This window comes from Melanerpes formicivorus, unplaced genomic scaffold (genome assembly GCF_026170545.1).
Source record: "Melanerpes formicivorus ecotype bairdi unplaced genomic scaffold, bMelFor1.0.p_v2 SCAF_38, whole genome shotgun sequence".
Lineage (NCBI taxonomy): Eukaryota > Metazoa > Chordata > Aves > Piciformes > Picidae > Melanerpes > Melanerpes formicivorus.
This window is the reverse complement of record NW_027142390.1, coordinates 4,190,627-4,208,279: the sequence shown is the minus strand read 5'-3', so window position 1 is coordinate 4,208,279 and position 17,653 is coordinate 4,190,627. Positions and strand designations below refer to the sequence as shown.

General features: G+C 46.3%; 1 protein-coding gene across 4 annotated transcripts in view; it reads left to right on the top strand.

Annotated features, from left to right (window-relative positions):
- Nucleotides 1-15,610, top strand: part of NISCH (nischarin) — a 41,192-nt gene extending 25,582 nt beyond the window's left edge. The window contains exons 12-21 of one of the 4 annotated variants that reach the window (XM_068157901.1): nucleotides 296-409; nucleotides 1,803-1,911; nucleotides 4,431-4,552; nucleotides 5,369-5,424; nucleotides 5,928-7,244; nucleotides 7,654-7,828; nucleotides 10,728-10,881; nucleotides 11,608-11,736; nucleotides 13,116-13,277; nucleotides 14,341-15,610. In XM_068157901.1, coding sequence (XP_068014002.1) covers nucleotides 296-409; nucleotides 1,803-1,911; nucleotides 4,431-4,552; nucleotides 5,369-5,424; nucleotides 5,928-7,244; nucleotides 7,654-7,828; nucleotides 10,728-10,881; nucleotides 11,608-11,736; nucleotides 13,116-13,277; nucleotides 14,341-14,966 — 2,964 coding nt within the window. In that variant the 3' untranslated portion in view covers nucleotides 14,967-15,610. Of the gene's footprint in view, nucleotides 1-295; nucleotides 410-1,802; nucleotides 1,920-4,430; nucleotides 4,584-5,368; nucleotides 5,425-5,927; nucleotides 7,245-7,653; nucleotides 7,829-10,727; nucleotides 10,882-11,607; nucleotides 11,737-13,115; nucleotides 13,278-14,340 lie in introns of those variants that run through there. The other 3 variants (XM_068157902.1, XM_068157903.1, XM_068157904.1) reach the window with 3 other exon arrangements.
- The last annotated feature ends 2,043 nt before the right edge of the window (nucleotides 15,611-17,653 follow it).

Below are 17,653 nucleotides of genomic sequence, written 5' to 3'. Positions count from 1 at the left end.
AGGTGAAACCATATTAACATTGTTTGACTGTGCTTCTAGATCTAAATGAAGGTTTACCCTCTCCACTGTGTGCCAATTGAAGCACAGCTGTGCTAGGAGGCTGTTAATAGCTTTCTGAGTGTCTCAGAGTTGAATTCCTACGTTAGAGCAAAGCCTGGGATAATTGGTTTTGTGTAATGGTTGCAGAGATGCACATAGTGTGCATTAAGGTCAGCTAACTTTTTATTACATTGGAAAGGCAGCTCTGCAGCTCTTTTAGTTAAGATTTTTAGATGCTTTTATGCTTCTTTTGTAGGTCTGTTTGGACAACATCGTTACCACAGAAAAGGAACTAGACACCGTGGAAGTGCTAAAAGCTATTCAAAAAGCAAAGGAGGTGAAATACAAACTGAGCAGCTCTGATAAAAAGGTGAGTTTGGCTCTGTGAGAGGAGTAGAATGTGCTGTGTACAAAAAACAGCTGACAAAAAAATCAATCTACAAAATAGAATGAAGCAGAATTCAGCAAAGCTTCCTTAGCATTGAAGTGTTTGTGCTTTCTTTGTTGCTTTAATGTGGTACGAGGCTTTAATGTTGCCTCTTTCCTATTTGGCCTTCAGTCTAATTTCAGTGGTTACCTGACCATTATTTTTGGGCTGGCTTGGGAGGGAGAAAGTGGGAAGAAAAGATAAAATAACTTAATGGTGTACACCGTGAGTGTGCAGCCAATGGTGTACACCATGAGTGCAGCTGACCTTACCATCCATCTCTTACACCTTTTACCAACACAGAGGTATGATTTTACTGTTTGTGTTGCAGAGTACTGAAATCACTTTCCCAAACTTTCTTCTTGTGGGTATTTAGCAGTGTAAAATAAGCAGGAATCTTGAAACCTCCTTTCCTCCTCATCCTGGCCTATATTAGGAATGGTGTGGCCAGCAGGAGCAGGGAAGTCCTTGTGCCCCTGTACTCTGCATTGGTTAGGCCACACCTTGAGTCCTGTGTCCAGTTCTGGGCCCCTCAGTTTGAGGATATTGAGACACTTGAACGTGTCCAGAGAAGGGCAACAAGGCTGGGGAGAGGCCTTGAGCACAAGCCCTATGAGGAGAGGCTGAGGGAGCTGGGATTGTTTAGCCTGGAGAAGAGGAGGCTTGGGGGAGACCTCATTGCCCTCTACAGCTACCTGAAGGGAGGTTGTAGCAGCACCAGAACAAGGGGACACAGTCTCAAGCTACACCAGGGGAAGTTTAGGCTTGAGGTGAGGAGAAAGTTCTTCACCGAGAGCATCATCAGTCATTGGAATGTGGTGCCCAGGGAGGTGGTGGAGTCACCATCCCTGGAGGTGTTCAAGAGGAGATTGGATGTGGCACTTGGTGCCATGGTCTAGTCATGGGTCTGCGTTGATAGGTTGGACTCGGTGATCCTTGAGGTCTCTTCCAACCTTGGTGATACTGTGTGATGTCTGCCTGTGTGATGTTGGTTAGTCTTACTTTGGTAATAAACTTATCAGAACCTGTTCTGTCCCTACAGTGTAGAAATAGAGTCATTATTCTCTTGTGGTTTGTGAAACTTGCTGCTGTTTTTTTGCCAGTACAGTGATTAGCCAGCGGTTAGAATAGCTTCTCTAAGTTGATTCTTGGGAGAATTCTTAGTGTGAGAATAGAAACTTCAGCTGATGTGACACCACACACTCTGGAAAGAAAGCTGGCACTAACTTTTCTTTTATGAAGACTGAGAAAGCTTTTGTAGACTTACTTTAGATGAGGATCTAATATCTGCTGTATTTAGTTGTTTTCTTTAATCTCTGCCTACTTTCTTTATTAGATCAGTGAGGACTCCAGGCTCACTGCTGCCAGCTCCAAATCAAACTGTTCTTCTCTTACTGTTCGTCCTTCTTCTCCCTCTCTGCCTGGTCCTGTCAGCTCCAGCCAAGGTAATCATGTATGTATCGTGCTGCTGGGCTGAGCCTCTTGGTTCTGCTTTTCTGAGCTGCATTGATATACATGAATATTGTGTGCATGGATGTAGGGCTTAGTGAGACAAAGCAGAAAGACCTGGTAGTATTGGCCTGAAAGTGTGATCTTCATGTATGTGAATCACCAAAATCAGCCTGTTGTCTCCCAAGCTGTTAACTGTAGTGGAAGCTTGGGTGTGCAGGACTTTTTACTGCATCATCCTGCAGAGGACTATTTATGTATCTTCTCTTGGTTTAGATAGGAGCCTTAATGGAAAACCATGGTGTGTGTATAGACATGTTTTAAAGTTGCTTCTCTATCTTATTCTTGGTCTGCACAATGTGAGCTCAAGCAGCATAGGTTCCATTACTGCTTTTTTTGCAAGAGCTGCATTTCTGTCAAACCAGAAAAAAAGGATAAAAATTAGTAAAAGACAGTTATGGGATTAGTGCTCTGGCTGAGCCTGTGATTTCAGCACATCTGGTTTGCTCTACAGCACCTGCTAAGCTTACCTGAGAGTCACTTTTTTGTCTATTTCAAGTGTCTGTTGGAATGTAGAAGAATGGTTTGTCTTCCATATTTTGCAGGAGCCTGCAAGGCTGCTCTGTGTGAATAGTCATTCATGACAGAACAGATGAAGATGCTTAGTCTTGGCTTTGGCTTGGTTGAAATCTGAAAAGTGCAGCAGGGTATCAGTAGTTGAAGATTTAACAGTTTAAATAAGGGGGGGTTATACTGAGTAATTCAGGTTGGACCAGTTAACTCTTCCCAATAAGTTGGTGGATTGGTAGATGGGGAGAGAAACATGCCTGAAAAGCTTTGAGTAATGTCCATTGCTGTGCTGTCTGCAAGAATCAGTGGAGGCTTCTTAGTTCAGTCTGGAACAATGAAATTCTGACAGCAATTGATTAAAGGGCAGGCAACTTAGGTACAGATTCAGTTGCTGTTTATGTACTTGATTTGCCTTTGTGGCCTTTCTAGATCCCCCTTCATCTGCAGATAAAATGCCAGCTTGTTCAGAATGAAGGCAGTGCTTGCTTTATAAAGTATTGAGTGTTCAAGTTAGAGGATTGAGACACTTTGTCTATACAACAGCCTGCACTTTGTCCAGTGCTAGCTGTAAAAATGCATGCCACCAGTCACCCTGACTGTTTAACAGTTATTTGTCAATAGCCTTTTTCTACTACAGTAAATGTTCAGGAGCAAATGAGTCTTGGGAGGAAAAAAATATCTGGATCATTTTTCTTTCTGAAGTGCTTTGGAGCTTTATAGAAAAAGGAGTATAATGTTCAAGGTTTATTTATTGTAGTCCTTCTCTTGAGGTTCCTTTAGCAGAATCTTGAGGGAGGCTTTGCTGAATGAGAAAATGAGGCCTAGGGCAGGGCCATTTCTTAGCTTGATTAATAGAAGTTGCTTGTCACACATTTATCTGTCAGGTGGTTGTCAAAATACTGACTTGGGGAAATTTATTTGAAAAAGATGGAAATATGCTGGGTAGTGAGTTTCACCTTATAGCATGAATAATGGAATTAATTTCCTGCTGTGCTGGTTCTATGGATTGTCCTTTGCAGTTTTTCTAGACACCATCTGTTTCCCTTACATATTACTCACTGTAAATGTCACTAGCAAATGGCTTATGGAAGAAGATTAAATATTTATATAGGAAGCAAGCCCCAGAAAAATGCTGGCATCTTCTGTTTTCCCTGTCCATTCCAGTTTCCTTCTTCCTAACACAGTGTTTTGTTCAAGTAATAAACACCTCTGGTGTTTCCTCTGCAAGGTGGTTTGATGTAGTCTGCTAAAGTTGACCATCCCTCCAAGAGGATGCATGCAGAAGGTTTCTGTGGTCAAGCCAGAAGCACACAGTGTGTAATTCTGTGGTTTATTTGCACATTTCTATGCCTGAGCTGGCTGGCTCTGTGGTAATTCTGTTGCATCAGTGTGAGGCTGTGAATATCAAGCAGGCAAAACGTCAACTGTCCCAAAGAGCTTTGCCTTGTATTCACTCCTAAGGTTTCACTGATGGTTTGGCTTTGAACCCTTCAAAAACACTCTGAATAAGGTGAGATAATTGTCTGGAGTGGCATTTGAGGGACCAGACCTTCTGAGTCTGGCTGAAGGTTTTACACAGATGTGGGAGAATGCTACAGACTTTAAGAGTACTTGGCGGTGGTTTTGCTTGCCTGGCAACGTTGCAGTGAAAGTTATTGATTAGGACTAAGTCACATGAAGAATTCTTACACTGGATGTTGAGATTTAAATTGTTGGAAGCTTGGAAAACAAGCTTTAAGAGTCTGCAGTGCAACTTTCAGTGCAGTCAAAGATATTAGACTAAAGAGCTGCCTGGTTTTTTTTCAGCCTGATATCCCTTAGCTTTAATGATTTCTGTTCAGAGCTTGATTACATAATCTGAATTCTGCTTGTTTGGCAGACACTAAATGTCCATTTTGGTTTTACTTCAGTGATTTTTTTAAAGAGCTGTTTATATTTGTTCTAGAAATAATTTGTGAAGAAACAGTCCTAGCCAGCAGTCTTTTGCAGTCCAGTGGTTCGACTCCTACAGACCATACAGTTCCCCAGAGATGCTTTGAAACACCAGACTCCAGATGTAAAAATCAAGTAACTGTCGTCATGCTGTTTATCCTGGGGGGTTTGTAAGATTATTTCTGATACTGAACTCTTATCATCATAATCCATAGCAAAGTTGGTTTTGATACTCTGAGCTATTGCAACGGAAAAGGAGGTAGCCCCAAATTTGAGTTGAGGGGTTGGTGCATCTTGTTAATTCAATGAATCATCCAGGTTTAGCAGAGTTGCAGAAAGTCTTTGTCACTATACCATGACTTTGAGGTGTTTACCCAGTATTAGTCTCACATCATTTAATATCCATTCAGATACTGAATGTAAGACTTCTGTCTTACCTACTACAGTGTCAGGTTTTGGAAGGCAGTTCCCTTGGCAGTAGAGTAGAAAACTTTTATCCCTGTCAGTAGGTAATGGCCTTTAATTTGTCTATTTCAAACTCCTGCTGTTTGAGAACTTCTGAATTGTGATTTCATTTGTTGCTTTGGGAACACTCCTCGTGTGGGTGGCTTCAAGGACTGAGACAGCAAGATGCAGAGCACTCTTTCCCATTGCTACCAACGTAGTTGGCCTTTGTGAAGTTCCTTCACCTTTTTACCTCACTTCAGTAAAAATATGGTGTGCTGCAGTGTGTGGGTCACAGGTTGTTTCTGTTCCCAAGCCAGCAGCAGAGTTCATTGTTTGCCTTAACTGAATGCCCAACCTAAACAGCTGATGAGTACAGCAGTCAGGACTCTGCAGTGAGTTGACTATCATTAAAAAGTGGGAGCCAGCATTAACTTGGTTCTTGTGTATGCTGAAGCCTGACAGCTGTAAATAGTTCGTGTCTTCCTGATGTTTTCTTCTCCTTAGCCTCCTGCCTCTCTATTGGATTCATGCAAAGAGCATGGAAGTGGTCCTCACAGATGGTAAGCTAGCTAGCTAAGCTCTGATTTAAATCCTCATCTGCTTTTGTGTAATAACAGTGGATGCTGCATCTTTAAATCCTGCCCTTAAGGCAGAAGTCTTTCATTGGATGCTGCCCAGCTTGGGTGGTGCTTGTCTGTCTTGTTTTCAAGCTAAAATCAATTTCATGGTGTAAAGTTGTTTTCAGCCTTAGAACTGTGGAATGCAGTTGACAGTTCCAGAATCAGCAACAGCAGTATTGTAAAGTGCTTTAACTAGTAAGGATATTTGCCTTGGGGATGGGAAATAAAGGCTGAGTTTAACCTTTCAGTTCTTACTCTCCATAGAATTCCATGCTATCAGCCTTTAAAAGGGATGGCTGCATGCAGTACAATGACTGTTCTGACTTAACCCTATTAACAAGAGTAAGCCTCAAAATTCTGAGAAGCAGCACCATAACTTGTAGGTCACTCTGACTGGTTTTGAGCTCAAGCATGTCCTTACTGTGGCTTTGTCTTTTTTGAAGCTTGGATCGCTCAGAGGAAGAACACTCTGTGGTGCCTGACCTCTGGAACACCATCATCTTGCCTTCCAATTATATGTCATACACTGCCACAAACCAAGAATTTATTCAGCACCTCTTTGCCTCCATTGTGCAGACTGTGCAGAGATCAGCCTCTTCCTTTGCAGAGAGCAAAGGAAGCCCTCCAGGTGATTCCAGAGCCACAGACAAGGAAGATGGATATTTTGAGATGGGACTTCATGAGGGAGAGCAGACTTTGGAGTTCAGCACTACTTCTGATGCTTGGTCATCTGACCACATAGCAATGGAGAGTGTTGACATAGTCAAAATGCTCTGGAGTTTTTCTATCCACATTCATAAAGGACTCAGGCAGTTTGCTTCCTGTGTGGTCATGACCAATGATGTGCTTGCTGTGTTTGAGATTCCTCAGCAGGAGCTGAGAGGAAACTGCCAGCATCTCCCTTCTGCCTTGAAATTAATACTGTGTTTTCCATACACTGATCTAACAGAACTTGGCTTTCTCCTGCCAGAAATCTGTTTAACAGTGAAGCTGAAAACCAGTGACAGCTGTTTGTTTATTATTTCAGACTCCCAGAACCTTCAAGACTTTTACTCCTGTTTACACACACGTTGCTCTCAACACTACACCGCAGTGTTACCAAGCTCCACGCTGTACTGTGGCAAAGCAAACCTCCAGGGGTTTCTCTGTAAGCTTATGGAGTGGAATTGCATTTCAGCAGAAGATGTTGAAATAAAAGGTTGCTTCCCAACATACCTTGTCCATGGGAATAAAACCAATGTTCAGAAGACCTTGTGTCAGCAGGAGTCAGCTGGCAACAACAAAGACTGCTCAAAAAACCTTTTGTGTTCTGCACTTTATTCTTCAGTGTATAAATCTTCTGACCAGGATGCCTGTGTGGTCTATCCCTGTTGGATATTTCTAACAGCCCAGCATTTGTTTGTAGTGAAGGTGGATTTCAGTTCAGTGCCAGGAAGCTGGGTAGGCACAGAGGAGTTGGGAAGCGTGTTTAAGCTGCGGAGGGTTCCGCTGGCATCGCTTGTGTTGCATCCGACTCACAGCTCCCCCCAGCAGAAAGGTTCCTTTCTGGATGGACATGTGTTGGAGTTACTCGTTGGGTACAGATGTGTTACAGCAGTGTTTGTTCTACCTCATGAGAAATTCCACTTCCTAAGAATCTACAGCCTCTTAAGGACACTCCTGCAGGACGTTAAGACTATTGTTATTTTCAGAGCTCCAAGCAAATCCGATGCTGTAAGAAATCACATTGTGGAGACAAGCAGGCATGGTCAGCCATCAAGGTAACAAACAGTCCCTCTGAAAAGTCTCTTGCAGAGTGCTGGGGTTACTGTGGCCTAGCAAGTGTGTTTGCAGTTGTCATTGTCATTGCTTTTGGCCTGGAGTATTGATAAAGTGTTTTTTTGTCCTTCTGGTCTGCCCTGTCAGTGGTTATCCTGAACTGTACTAGTCTACCTTGCCTGTTTTATGGTTGCAGCATAAAGTGTATTTTCTTATGGAGGGAGACTTCCTATTTCATGTGCTTGCAGGCTGAGATCTTGGCAGATTGACAGCTCTGCTCAAGATGGATCACTAAAAGTAACCTTAAGACTAGAAGTTGCCCATTCCTGAATGAAGTACAAAGTGTTCTTGGAGGGGAGGAGCTGTGCATTTCCTTGAACTTTGACTGTGTGTTTTCTGTGTCTCTTTTAGCTTTTGCAAGCCTCATCTGACGCTGTCATCATTGTATCCTTCTGAATTTCTTCTGCAGAAGATAACAGAGGATAACCAGATTCCTCTTCACCTTCACGTGTCTGTGTCTCTGCAGTATGTGGCTGGGCTGAAAGGAAATGCCCTGGTTGAGTTTTTCCATGGCAGCATTGCTGAGGTAGTGTGCCTAGTCCAGGTGGATAGAAAGATGCCTGGTGGCCTTTCAGTACTAGATAGTGTTTTAAAAAGGATTTCCCTGTTCAATCTTGAGCTGGGCTCTGAGAAACCTGGCAGTGTTCTGGACAAGCACTTTGCTTTCACTGCTCCATTTTGTGTTCCCTGGCACAGTGCTTGGGATCCTGCCAGGCATACTGTGCCTCCAGATATGGGAGAGTACCTTAGGGTATGTCTTGAAGATGTGATAACTCAAACAACCTTCCTCCTTTTCCTTTGAAGTGGCAAAAGGAAAGAAAGTAACTGTATTGAAATTACTTTGTGATGGTATCTAAGTGTCCTGACTCCTGTGTGCAGTATGTAGGTGCATGAATACAGCATGTGTGCGTGGCTGTAGGTACTCCAGAAAGAGAAGCAGATTAACTGGGATCCATCCTAGGGTGTTGAGAGAGCTGGCAGATGAGCTGCCAAGCTTCTCTCTATCATTTTTCAACAGTCCTGGCTCACTGGAGAGGTCCCAGAAGACTGGAAGCTGGCCAACATGGTGCTGATCCACAAGAAGGGCCAGTTGGATGAGCCAGGGAATTGCAGACCTGTCAGCCTGCCCTCAGTGCCAGGCAAGATTATAGAACAGGTCATCATCTTGAGTGCAATCACAGCACTTGCAGGATGGCCAAGGGATCAGGCCCAGCCAGCATGGATTCAGGAAGGGCAGGTCCTGCCTGACCAACCTGATCTCCTTCTATGATCAGGTGACTGCCTGGTGGATGTGGGGCAAGCTGTGGATGTAGTCTGCCTAGACTTCAGCAAGGCCTTTGACACTGTCCCCCACAGCAAACTCCTGGCCAAGCTGTCAGCCCATAGCTTGGACAGGAACACTCTGTGCTGGGCTAGGAACTGGCTGGAGGCTGAGCCCAGAGAGTGGTGGTGAATGGTGCCACATCCAGCTGGCAGCCGGGCACCAGTGGTGTGCCCCAAGGATCAGTGCTGGGCCCTGTGCTCTTTAACATCTTTATTGATGATCTGGATGAGGGCATTGAGTCCATCATCAGTAAATTTGTGGATGACACCAAGCTGGGGGCAGGTGTTGAGCAGGTAGAAGAGCTCTGCAGAGGGACCTTGCCAGGCTGGACAGATGGGCAGAGTCCAAGAGCATGAGATTTAACACATCCAAGTGCCAGGTTCTACACATTGACCACAACAACCCCATGCAGAGCTACAGGCTGGGGTCAGAGTGGCTGAGAGCAGCCAGGCAGAAAGGGACCTGGGGGGTACTGGTTGACAGTAGCCTGAACATGAGCCAGCAGTGTGCCCAGGTGGCCAAGAAGGCCAATGGCATCCTGGCCTGGATCAGGAACAGTGTGGCCAGCAGGAGCAGGGAGGTCATTCTGCCCCTGAACTCAGCACTGGTTGGGCCACACCTCGAGTCCTGTGTCCAGTTCTGGGCCCCTCGGTTTAGGAAGGAGGTTGACTTGCTGGAAGGTGTCCAGAGAAGGGCAACAAAGCTGGGGAGGGGTTTGGAACACAGCCCTGTGAGGAGAGGCTGAGGGAGCTGGGGTTGCTTAGCCTGGAGAAGAGGAGGCTCGGGGAGACCTTATTGCTCTCTACAACTCCCTGAAGGGAGGTTGTAGCCAGGTGGGGGTTGGTCTCTTCTTCCAGGCAACCAGCAGCAGAACAAGAGCACACAGTGTCAAGCTGCATCAGGGGAGGTTTAGGCTGAATGTTAGGAAGATGTTCTTCATAGAAAAAGAGACTGGCCATTGGAATGTGCTGCCCAGAGAGGTGGTGGAGTCAGCATCACTGGAGGTGTTTAGGAAGCAGCTGGATGGGGTGCTTGGTGCCATGGTTTAGTTGATCAGATGATGTTGGGTGATAGGTTGGACTCAATGATCTCAAAGGTCTCTTCCAACCTGGTTAATTCTATTCTATTCTAACTGCATTTCTGAAAAACAGGTTGATAGTTTGTGAAAGGGACACTGAATTGCAAAGTGCAAATCTTAACCTTAAATTCATTATGTGGCTTTTTGATGACTAAATTGTTGTGGTCTGAGTACAGTTTTGAAATGAAAAGCTCACTGAGAAATAGAGTTGGGGTTGGTTTTCTTTATTCTCTTCCCTCTCTTCCAAATCTTAATTAAGTGTAGGTTGTGCTTTCTTTCTGCACCAAGACAAGCTGGTAAAGCAGGGCACTCACTGGAGGTCTCACAGGAAGCTCTCAGGCTGGAGGCTGGGAAGATGCCTAGTTGGAACAGCAGTTGTGGTGACAAGCTGTGCTCTTCTGAAGCAGCATCTGAAAGCTCAACAGACTTGTTGGTGCTTGGGAGGCACTGCTCATCTGTTGTATGAAATGATCTGTAGTGTCTGCTCTGGAAAGCCTTCCCTCTGCACTGGGTGTTTTTCTTTTTTCCAGATTTGGGCAGAAGACAAGGAACAATTGGAGCACAACAGAAACAATTTTCTTAGGGAAATGCCAGACATTTTCAGTGGGCTGCTGCTGTTCATAGTATCAGGGCTGGAAGGGACCACAAGGATCATCCAGTTCCAACCTCCCTGCCATGGGCAGGGACACCCCACACTACATCAGGCTGTCCAGAGCCTTGTCCAGCCTGGTCTTAAACACCTCCAGGGACAGGGCTCCAACCACCTCCCTGGACAACCCATTCCAGGGCTTCACCACTCTCATGGGGAAGAACCACCTCCTCACATCCAGCCTGAATCCAGCTGTTGTTCACCTTAAAGCTGCTGCCTTTGGCAGCTCTGAGCAAACTACTCTGCCTGTAGCATGTTCATATGCTTTCAGACTTTTAAATTCTTCTACTAGTCTGAAATTGCCTCTAAGATGATGAAGCTCTGTGAAACATGGAAGTGTGCCAATGACTTATGAAATGCAATTTACCCCTTAGGTCGAAAATGAAGAGCTGAGACATCTCATGTGGTCTTCAGTCCTGTTCTACAAGACTCCTAATGTTGAAGTGATGGCTTGTGTGCTTCTCTCAACAAAAGCTATTTACTTTCTGCTGGATGATTCTTTCATTCATGCTGATGAGCACCAGTCAGGTAAGACAGCTGTTTTGGCCCTTTAATGAGGTTACCAACTTACTCCCCTCTCTGTATGGTTGTCTTCAGTTAAGTACCACTTTTAGTCAAAGCTGCTACTTGGACCTTCTAGTTGAAAGGGAGTAGCAGTTTGCTGTGTGCAAAGTGCTGGAGTGAGGATTTTATGTTCACAACCAGGCTGAGTTGTGGCTCCTTCTCAGACAGCCTTCCATGTGCTCTTGTACCCATGCTTTTCCCAGATGTCATTTCATACTTCCTGTCCTCACCTGGGCAGCTAAAAGATCATTCATAACCCAAATGGTGATGAAACCCATGGTGTGCATTCAGTTTGCCAGCAGTTCATCCATGCATCTGCTGGGTTAAATCTGTGATGTGGCAGCTACTTCAGGAAACTGCTTGCAAGGAGGATTGGTTATATTTGCTAGGGAAGGTATTAGCCACTCTCCTCAGTTTTGTCCTGTTGCTTTCCCTCAACCTTCAGGGGAGGTTTAGGCTGGATGTTAGGAAGAAGTTCTGTACAGAGAGAGTGATTGCCCATTGGAATGGGCTGCCTGGGGAGGTGGTGGAGTCCCCATCACTGGAGGTGTTTAGGAAGAGACTGGATGGGGTGCTTGGAGCCATGGTTTAGTTGATTAGATGGTGCTGTATGATAGGTTGGAATCAGTGATCTCAAAGGTCTTTTCCAACCTGGCTAACTGTGTTTTGTCACATATGCTTTTCCAACAGAATTCTGGACCACGGAAAACTGGGATTGTGACAACAGCTCCTTCCACCTCTCTTGCTGCTTTGTGCTAAAACTGAATGACCTGCAGTCAGTAAATGTTGGCCTGTTTGACCAATACTTCAGAATTACTGGTGAGTGCTTCTTGTGCTGCAAGACTTCACAGTTCTGTGTTGTCTGTTTAGGCTTCTCTCAGATGGACTCCTGTCTGTGTTAGTGAAAAGGCAGAGTATATTGTTGCATACTTAGCTCTGGTTAGGCCACACCTTGAGTCCTGTGTCCAGTTCTGGGCCCCTCAATTTAAGAAGGACATTGAGACTCTTGAACGTGTCCAGAGAAGGGCAACGAGGCTGGGGAGAGGCCTTGAGCACAGCCCTGTGAGGAGAGGCTGAGGGAGCTGGGGTTGCTTAGCCTGGAGAAGAGGAGGCTCAGGGGTGACCTTCTTGCTGTCTACAACTACCTGAAGGGTGGTTGTAGCCAGGAGGGGGTTGGTCTCTTCTCCCAGGCAACCAGCAGCAGAACAAGAGGACACAGTCTCAAGCTGTGCCAGGGGAGGTTTAGGCTTGAGGTGAGGAGAAAGTTCTTCACAGAGAGAGTTGTTAGCCATTGGAATGTGCTGCCCAGGGAGGTGGTGGAGTCACCATCCCTGGAGGTGTTCAAGAGGGGATTCACGTGGCACTTGGTGCCATGGTTTAGTAGTCATGAGGTCTTGGGTGACAGGTTGGACTCAATGTCCTTCAAGAGTCTCAACGTCCTTCTTAAACTGAGGGGCCCAGAACTGGACACAGGACTCAAGGTGCAGCCTAACCAATGCTGAGTGCAGGGGCACAATGATTTCCCTGCTCCTGCTGGCCACACTATTGCTGATGCAGGCCAGGATGCCATTGGCCCTCTTGGCCACCTGGGCACACTGCTGGTTTGTGTTCAGTCAGCTGTCAATCAGTACCCCCAAATCCCTCTCTGTTTGGGAGCTCTCAGCCACTCTGACCCCAGCCTGTAGCACTGCATGGGGTTGTTGTGGCCAAAGTGCAGCACCTGGCACTTGGACTTGTTGAATGCCATCCTGTTGGACTCTGCCCGTCTGTCCAGCCTGGCAAGGTTCCTCTGCAGAGCTCTCCTACCCTCTAACAGATCAACTTCTGCTCCCACCTTGGTGTCATCTGCAAGTTTACTGATGACTGACTCAATCCCCTCATCCAGATCATCAGTGAAGATGTTGAGCAGGATGGGGCCCAGCGCTGATGGCTGGGGGACACCACTAGTGCCTGGCCTCCAGCTGGATGTGGCACCACTCACCACCACCATCATAAATCATCTTTGTTTTTTGAGGGATTTCTATGGATTCTGCCATCCTTTGCCAAGGATTTGAAAGCTGTCTGCATAACAATGCATGTTCTCAGGAGAAATAATCCCTGCAAGAAATCTCTTTGTGGGGTTTTTTGGTGAGAGTTGTGTGTTGGCTGAAGAAATGACAACAGAGATTGGAGTGGTTTCTGTTCTGTTTTCTTTGCAGGACACTCTGCAGATCATATAGTCACCTGCCTGACAAGAGACAGTTACAACACCCACACCTTCATCCAGCAGCTGATGGCAGTCCTGTCGCTGCTTGCACGCACACCTTCACCTGAACCAGTAGACAAAGACTTCTACTCTGAATTTGGGAGCAAAACCACAGGTGAGTGAGCTTTCCTACGTTCCATGAGTTACTTGGGCATCATCTAAAGTGTGCTGATCAGAAAAATCTTTTGAGGGAGACTTCTGCATCGTTTGGTACTTCAGCCAAACTCCCTGACTTTGATCATCTTAGCTGTGCTTTGAGTGAACCCAGTTCCTAAACGTGAACAGTCTCCCACATGAAGCTGGTGATGGCTTCTGGAGTCCAGTGGTATTTTGGGGTGTGTATTAGCCTAGTTCACGCTGCCAGTTTCAGCCTGACCTATAAAGTCTTGTAAGCCATCAAAGAACAGTGAAGGTAAGTGTCTGAAAATTCCACTGGTATGACCCTGTGAGGGCAAAAAAAACCCAAACCCTGTCCCTTGTAGGAATGTAGTGAAGTGAAAACCAGGCATTAAGGTGGCAGGGTCAAGTATCAGGGGAAACTTTCTTTGCTTATGATTCTGAAGCCAGCTGAAGGTACAAGATAAAATAGGATCCTCCTGAAGAATGATTGTTACTGTTTTAAGGAGAAGCTGCATAAGCCCAGGAAGTGCAAGGTTTGCTGGAAGTCACATCACTGATCAGACCAATTGACTTGTGTGGGAAAAATAGGCAGGCATGCTTCCTTCAGGCTTTACTGTGCTGTATTTCAGCACTTGGAGAGACTAAGTGTGGAGCAGTGTGCTCATCTGGGATATAAAAGCAATTCCTGTGGTGTTCAGTAATCTGCTAATGCTTGCAGGGAGTTCAAGAGTGAGCAGAGGGAAGGAGGCAGGAGAGGTCAGTTAGTAGGGAAGTGGGGAATCTGTTTTGAGGGTCCAGCTGTGTTTCCTTTTAGCCTCTTGTGAACTAGTGATGTAGTTAGAAATATGCAGAAAAGTATCTTTGTTGTGTAAGAGATTCCAGTAGAGACCTACTAGCCAAATCAAATTCTTCCACTGGTGCAGATAGGTAAAACCATTTATCAATAGATAAAGAACTTGAATTGTTCCAGCTTGCAGCCACACCTGCCGAAGGTTGCTTATCCTAATGCATTAAGACTTGTGTAGCACTAAATAAGTACAATAATGTGTTTCTTGCAGGAAAAATGGAGAATTATGAACTGATTCACTCCAGCAGAGTAAAATTTATTTACCCAAATGAAGAGGAAATTGGGGACCTTGCTTTTCTAGTGGCAGAGAAGATGGATTGTCTGACTGACCTTCAGTCCCTCAACATCCTTCTGTACGTGTTGGCGTTCCAAGTGAATCCTGTTGAAGGGTCTGCCCCGAACACTAGCTCACTTCAGCCTAAAACACTGATACTGACCAGCTCAGACTTGTTCCTCTTCGATGAGGATTACATCAGTTACCCACTGCCTGACTTTGCTAAGGAGCCACCACAGAGGGACAAATACCAGCTGGCAGATGGCCGGCGAATCCGCCACTTGGACCGAGTGCTTATGGGTTACCAGACCTACCCACAGGCCCTCACCTTTGTGTTTGATGATGTCCAGAATCAGGATCTGATGCAGAACTTAGCACTGGATCACTTTGGAGAAACAGATGCCCCAAAAGGAAATGCTAAACAAGGAGGCAGCAGGAGCAGAGAAATCCAGTGGTGCATCTTTATCCCCAGTGCAGAGAGCAGGGAGAAGTTGATTTCCTTGCTTGCAAGGCAGTGGGAGATGCTGTGTGGCAGAGAGCTGCCTTTGGAACTCACGGGGTAGGTGGTGCCCAGCTGAGTGATCTCAGTCTGCTCTAAGATAAAGCACAGTGTTTAGGTAGCACCTGTCAGGTTGTGAGGGTTTGAATCAGGAGATGACCTGGACTCCATTACTGCCTAGTGCAGTGAACATTTAGTAGTACAGAGACATATTCTCAAGTGTCAGCTGGGGACTGAGCTGCTTGTGAAGTCTATTTTTTATGCAATAGTATATAGTGGGACAAAAAAACCCACAACCAGGAGGCATCCTGGGAAACTGTATGGAATAATTAAGGAGTCAACACTTGATGTGCTGTCCTCTAGGGCTGTTCAGGTTTCCACTGTTGTTGTGTATCTCTCAGCCTTGCTGTTCCAGACAAACTCTAATGTGTACATAAGGGTCACTGCTGGTGTGTGTCCCAGTGCCACGTTCTTTGTATGACAAGTATTTGGATATGCTGCTGATGCTTATTTCATGACCTTACAGTTGGACACGTTTTTATTTCAGGCCAAATGTAATTCTTTGCTGTCAGGCATGAACATAGCAGTAAAATTGGATAAAGAAGAGTTGCCTGCTCAAGTTCCACTTGGTATTGTCTTGAAAGCAGGGATTCCCCAACATGGGCATAGGAGCATTTTGCCAGCACATAAAGAGTTTGTATCTCTGAACACACAGCCTGTCTTTTGCCTCTCTTCTCAATACAAATAAAGGGTCATTAAGCAGTCACTCTTGTTACAGAGACACCCCCAACAGCCACCTGAAAACTGAGAACTGATCACAACTACCCTGCACTGCTTCTGCCACATGAACATTGCAGATGTCAGCTGGCAGTGCTGCTTGGAGAGAGGAAGCGGGCTCTGCACACTCCCAGCAGAGGAAAGCCTCCCCATGGGCACCCAGCAGCTATTCTCACACACACAGAGGCTCTCTGTTTCTTTCTCTGGGATCTATGCAGCAGGATCAGTGGGGGTAGGGTTGGGGTTGCTATAGGGCCAGGTGTTCCCCTATGGGGCACTGCAGTGCTGCCTCCCCATTGGTCAGGGCCCCATGGGAGAGAGAGGTGGGGCAGAAGAACAGATCTGGGTGGTGTGAGGGTGTCATACTGGGAAAACTGGGAAGGGACTGGAAAGGAACTGGGAAGCCCCAGATACTCATTTCCTGCCATCCAAGCAGGAGCCTGGAGCAGGGACCTATGGGGCTGGGAGCTCTGGGGCAGTCCCTGTGGGGCTTTCTCATTGGCTCACTCTTGGGCAGGGTTGGGATAGGTGGAGGTGGGGTCCCTATAGACCTTGCCATTGGGCAGGGCTGAGCTTTATGTGGCTCAGCTCCCTCTTTGGCAGAGGGTCTCTATGGGCCTGTGGGAATCATCTCCAGACCATATAAACCACCTTGAGAGGATTGCATTAAGAACATGAGAAGTGTCTCAGCAAAGGTAAGGTGGTTGTGTCAGGATGTTTATACTGCTGCTGCTTCATTCATGGTAGCTCCACGTGGCCCCTGTCCCATTACAGTGCATGCCTGACTGATAGTGAGAAGCATTTAGGAACTTGGAAAGCTAAACACTGATGTGGATGTAAGGTGCATGTGAAACTCATCAGACTGGGGAGGTGCTAAAGGACAACTGTGGCCAGCACCCCACCTGCCTAGGTGCACGAAGAGTAATAGCCAGAGCTGGTAAGCTGGCTGCTAGGCCCTCGTTCTTCAGGCTTGAAGCTCTCTGAGAGAGCAGGTTGAGAATTTGCAGCATCTCTGAAGTTGCTGAGAACACCAAGCTAGTGGAATCCCAACTGTGAACTGTCATGCTGTTCTCAAGCAGGTGCTTCAGGGCAGTCCTTGTCACCTTTGCTGTAGCTACAGTCAACCACATTACTGGCTCTTTCTGTCCCTTACGGGGATCCATGAAGGATAAGCAGCACCACCATGGGGACACACCCTGCCTCTTCCATCATGCTGCTGTCAGTAGCTGCTGAGTTTCAGTAGCTCAGCCTGTTTGTTCCAAGAGTTTGATCTGGACTTCTAATTCCTATTGATTATCCATGGGGAATTGAGTGTCTGACTCTCCCACTACAACCCCAGAGCACTGCTGAATAAATAGATAGAAAAGTAACCCCAGTAGATGGGAATATCCAGCTGCCTTTCACATGTAAAGGAACTGCAACTCAACAGCACTAAGTAGACCAGGACTTGGAGCATTTATGTGCTGATATTTGTACTGCTGCCCTTCGAGGTTTGGACTGAACAGGATGTGAGCAGCTGCCTTCGTTTCTGGATCACGACAACATTGTTCTCGGGCTGCTCAGCCTGCCCCTGCTTGGAGCTGGGCTCCTCCGTGTGTGTGTGTGTGGAGAGAGATAAACAGCCTCCTATTTGCTGTGCAGCCCTTCTGGGGTTTTTTTTACTTTTATCAGCAAACTTTCAAATTCTTCTTCCTTCCAACTTGCTGAGAGAAAAGAAAAAGCAGCAGGGTCGTGTCCTAGCCACTGCAGCGAGAGCCTCCCCAGCGCCTTCAGTAGCTGTGGTGCAGCTGGTCTGCTTCCTCCACACGGGCACTGCTGGCGGGGCCTGTTTAACCCTTTGCTAGTGCCTCGCTAGACTCCCTGCCTCCTGACACCCTTCTGGGGCAGAGCTAAGAAACTTGATGTTCTCTCCCAGCAGAGCAGAAGGTGAGCCTGTTTTTTCTCTCTGTGGATGTAGCCAAGTGGTCAGCTCCC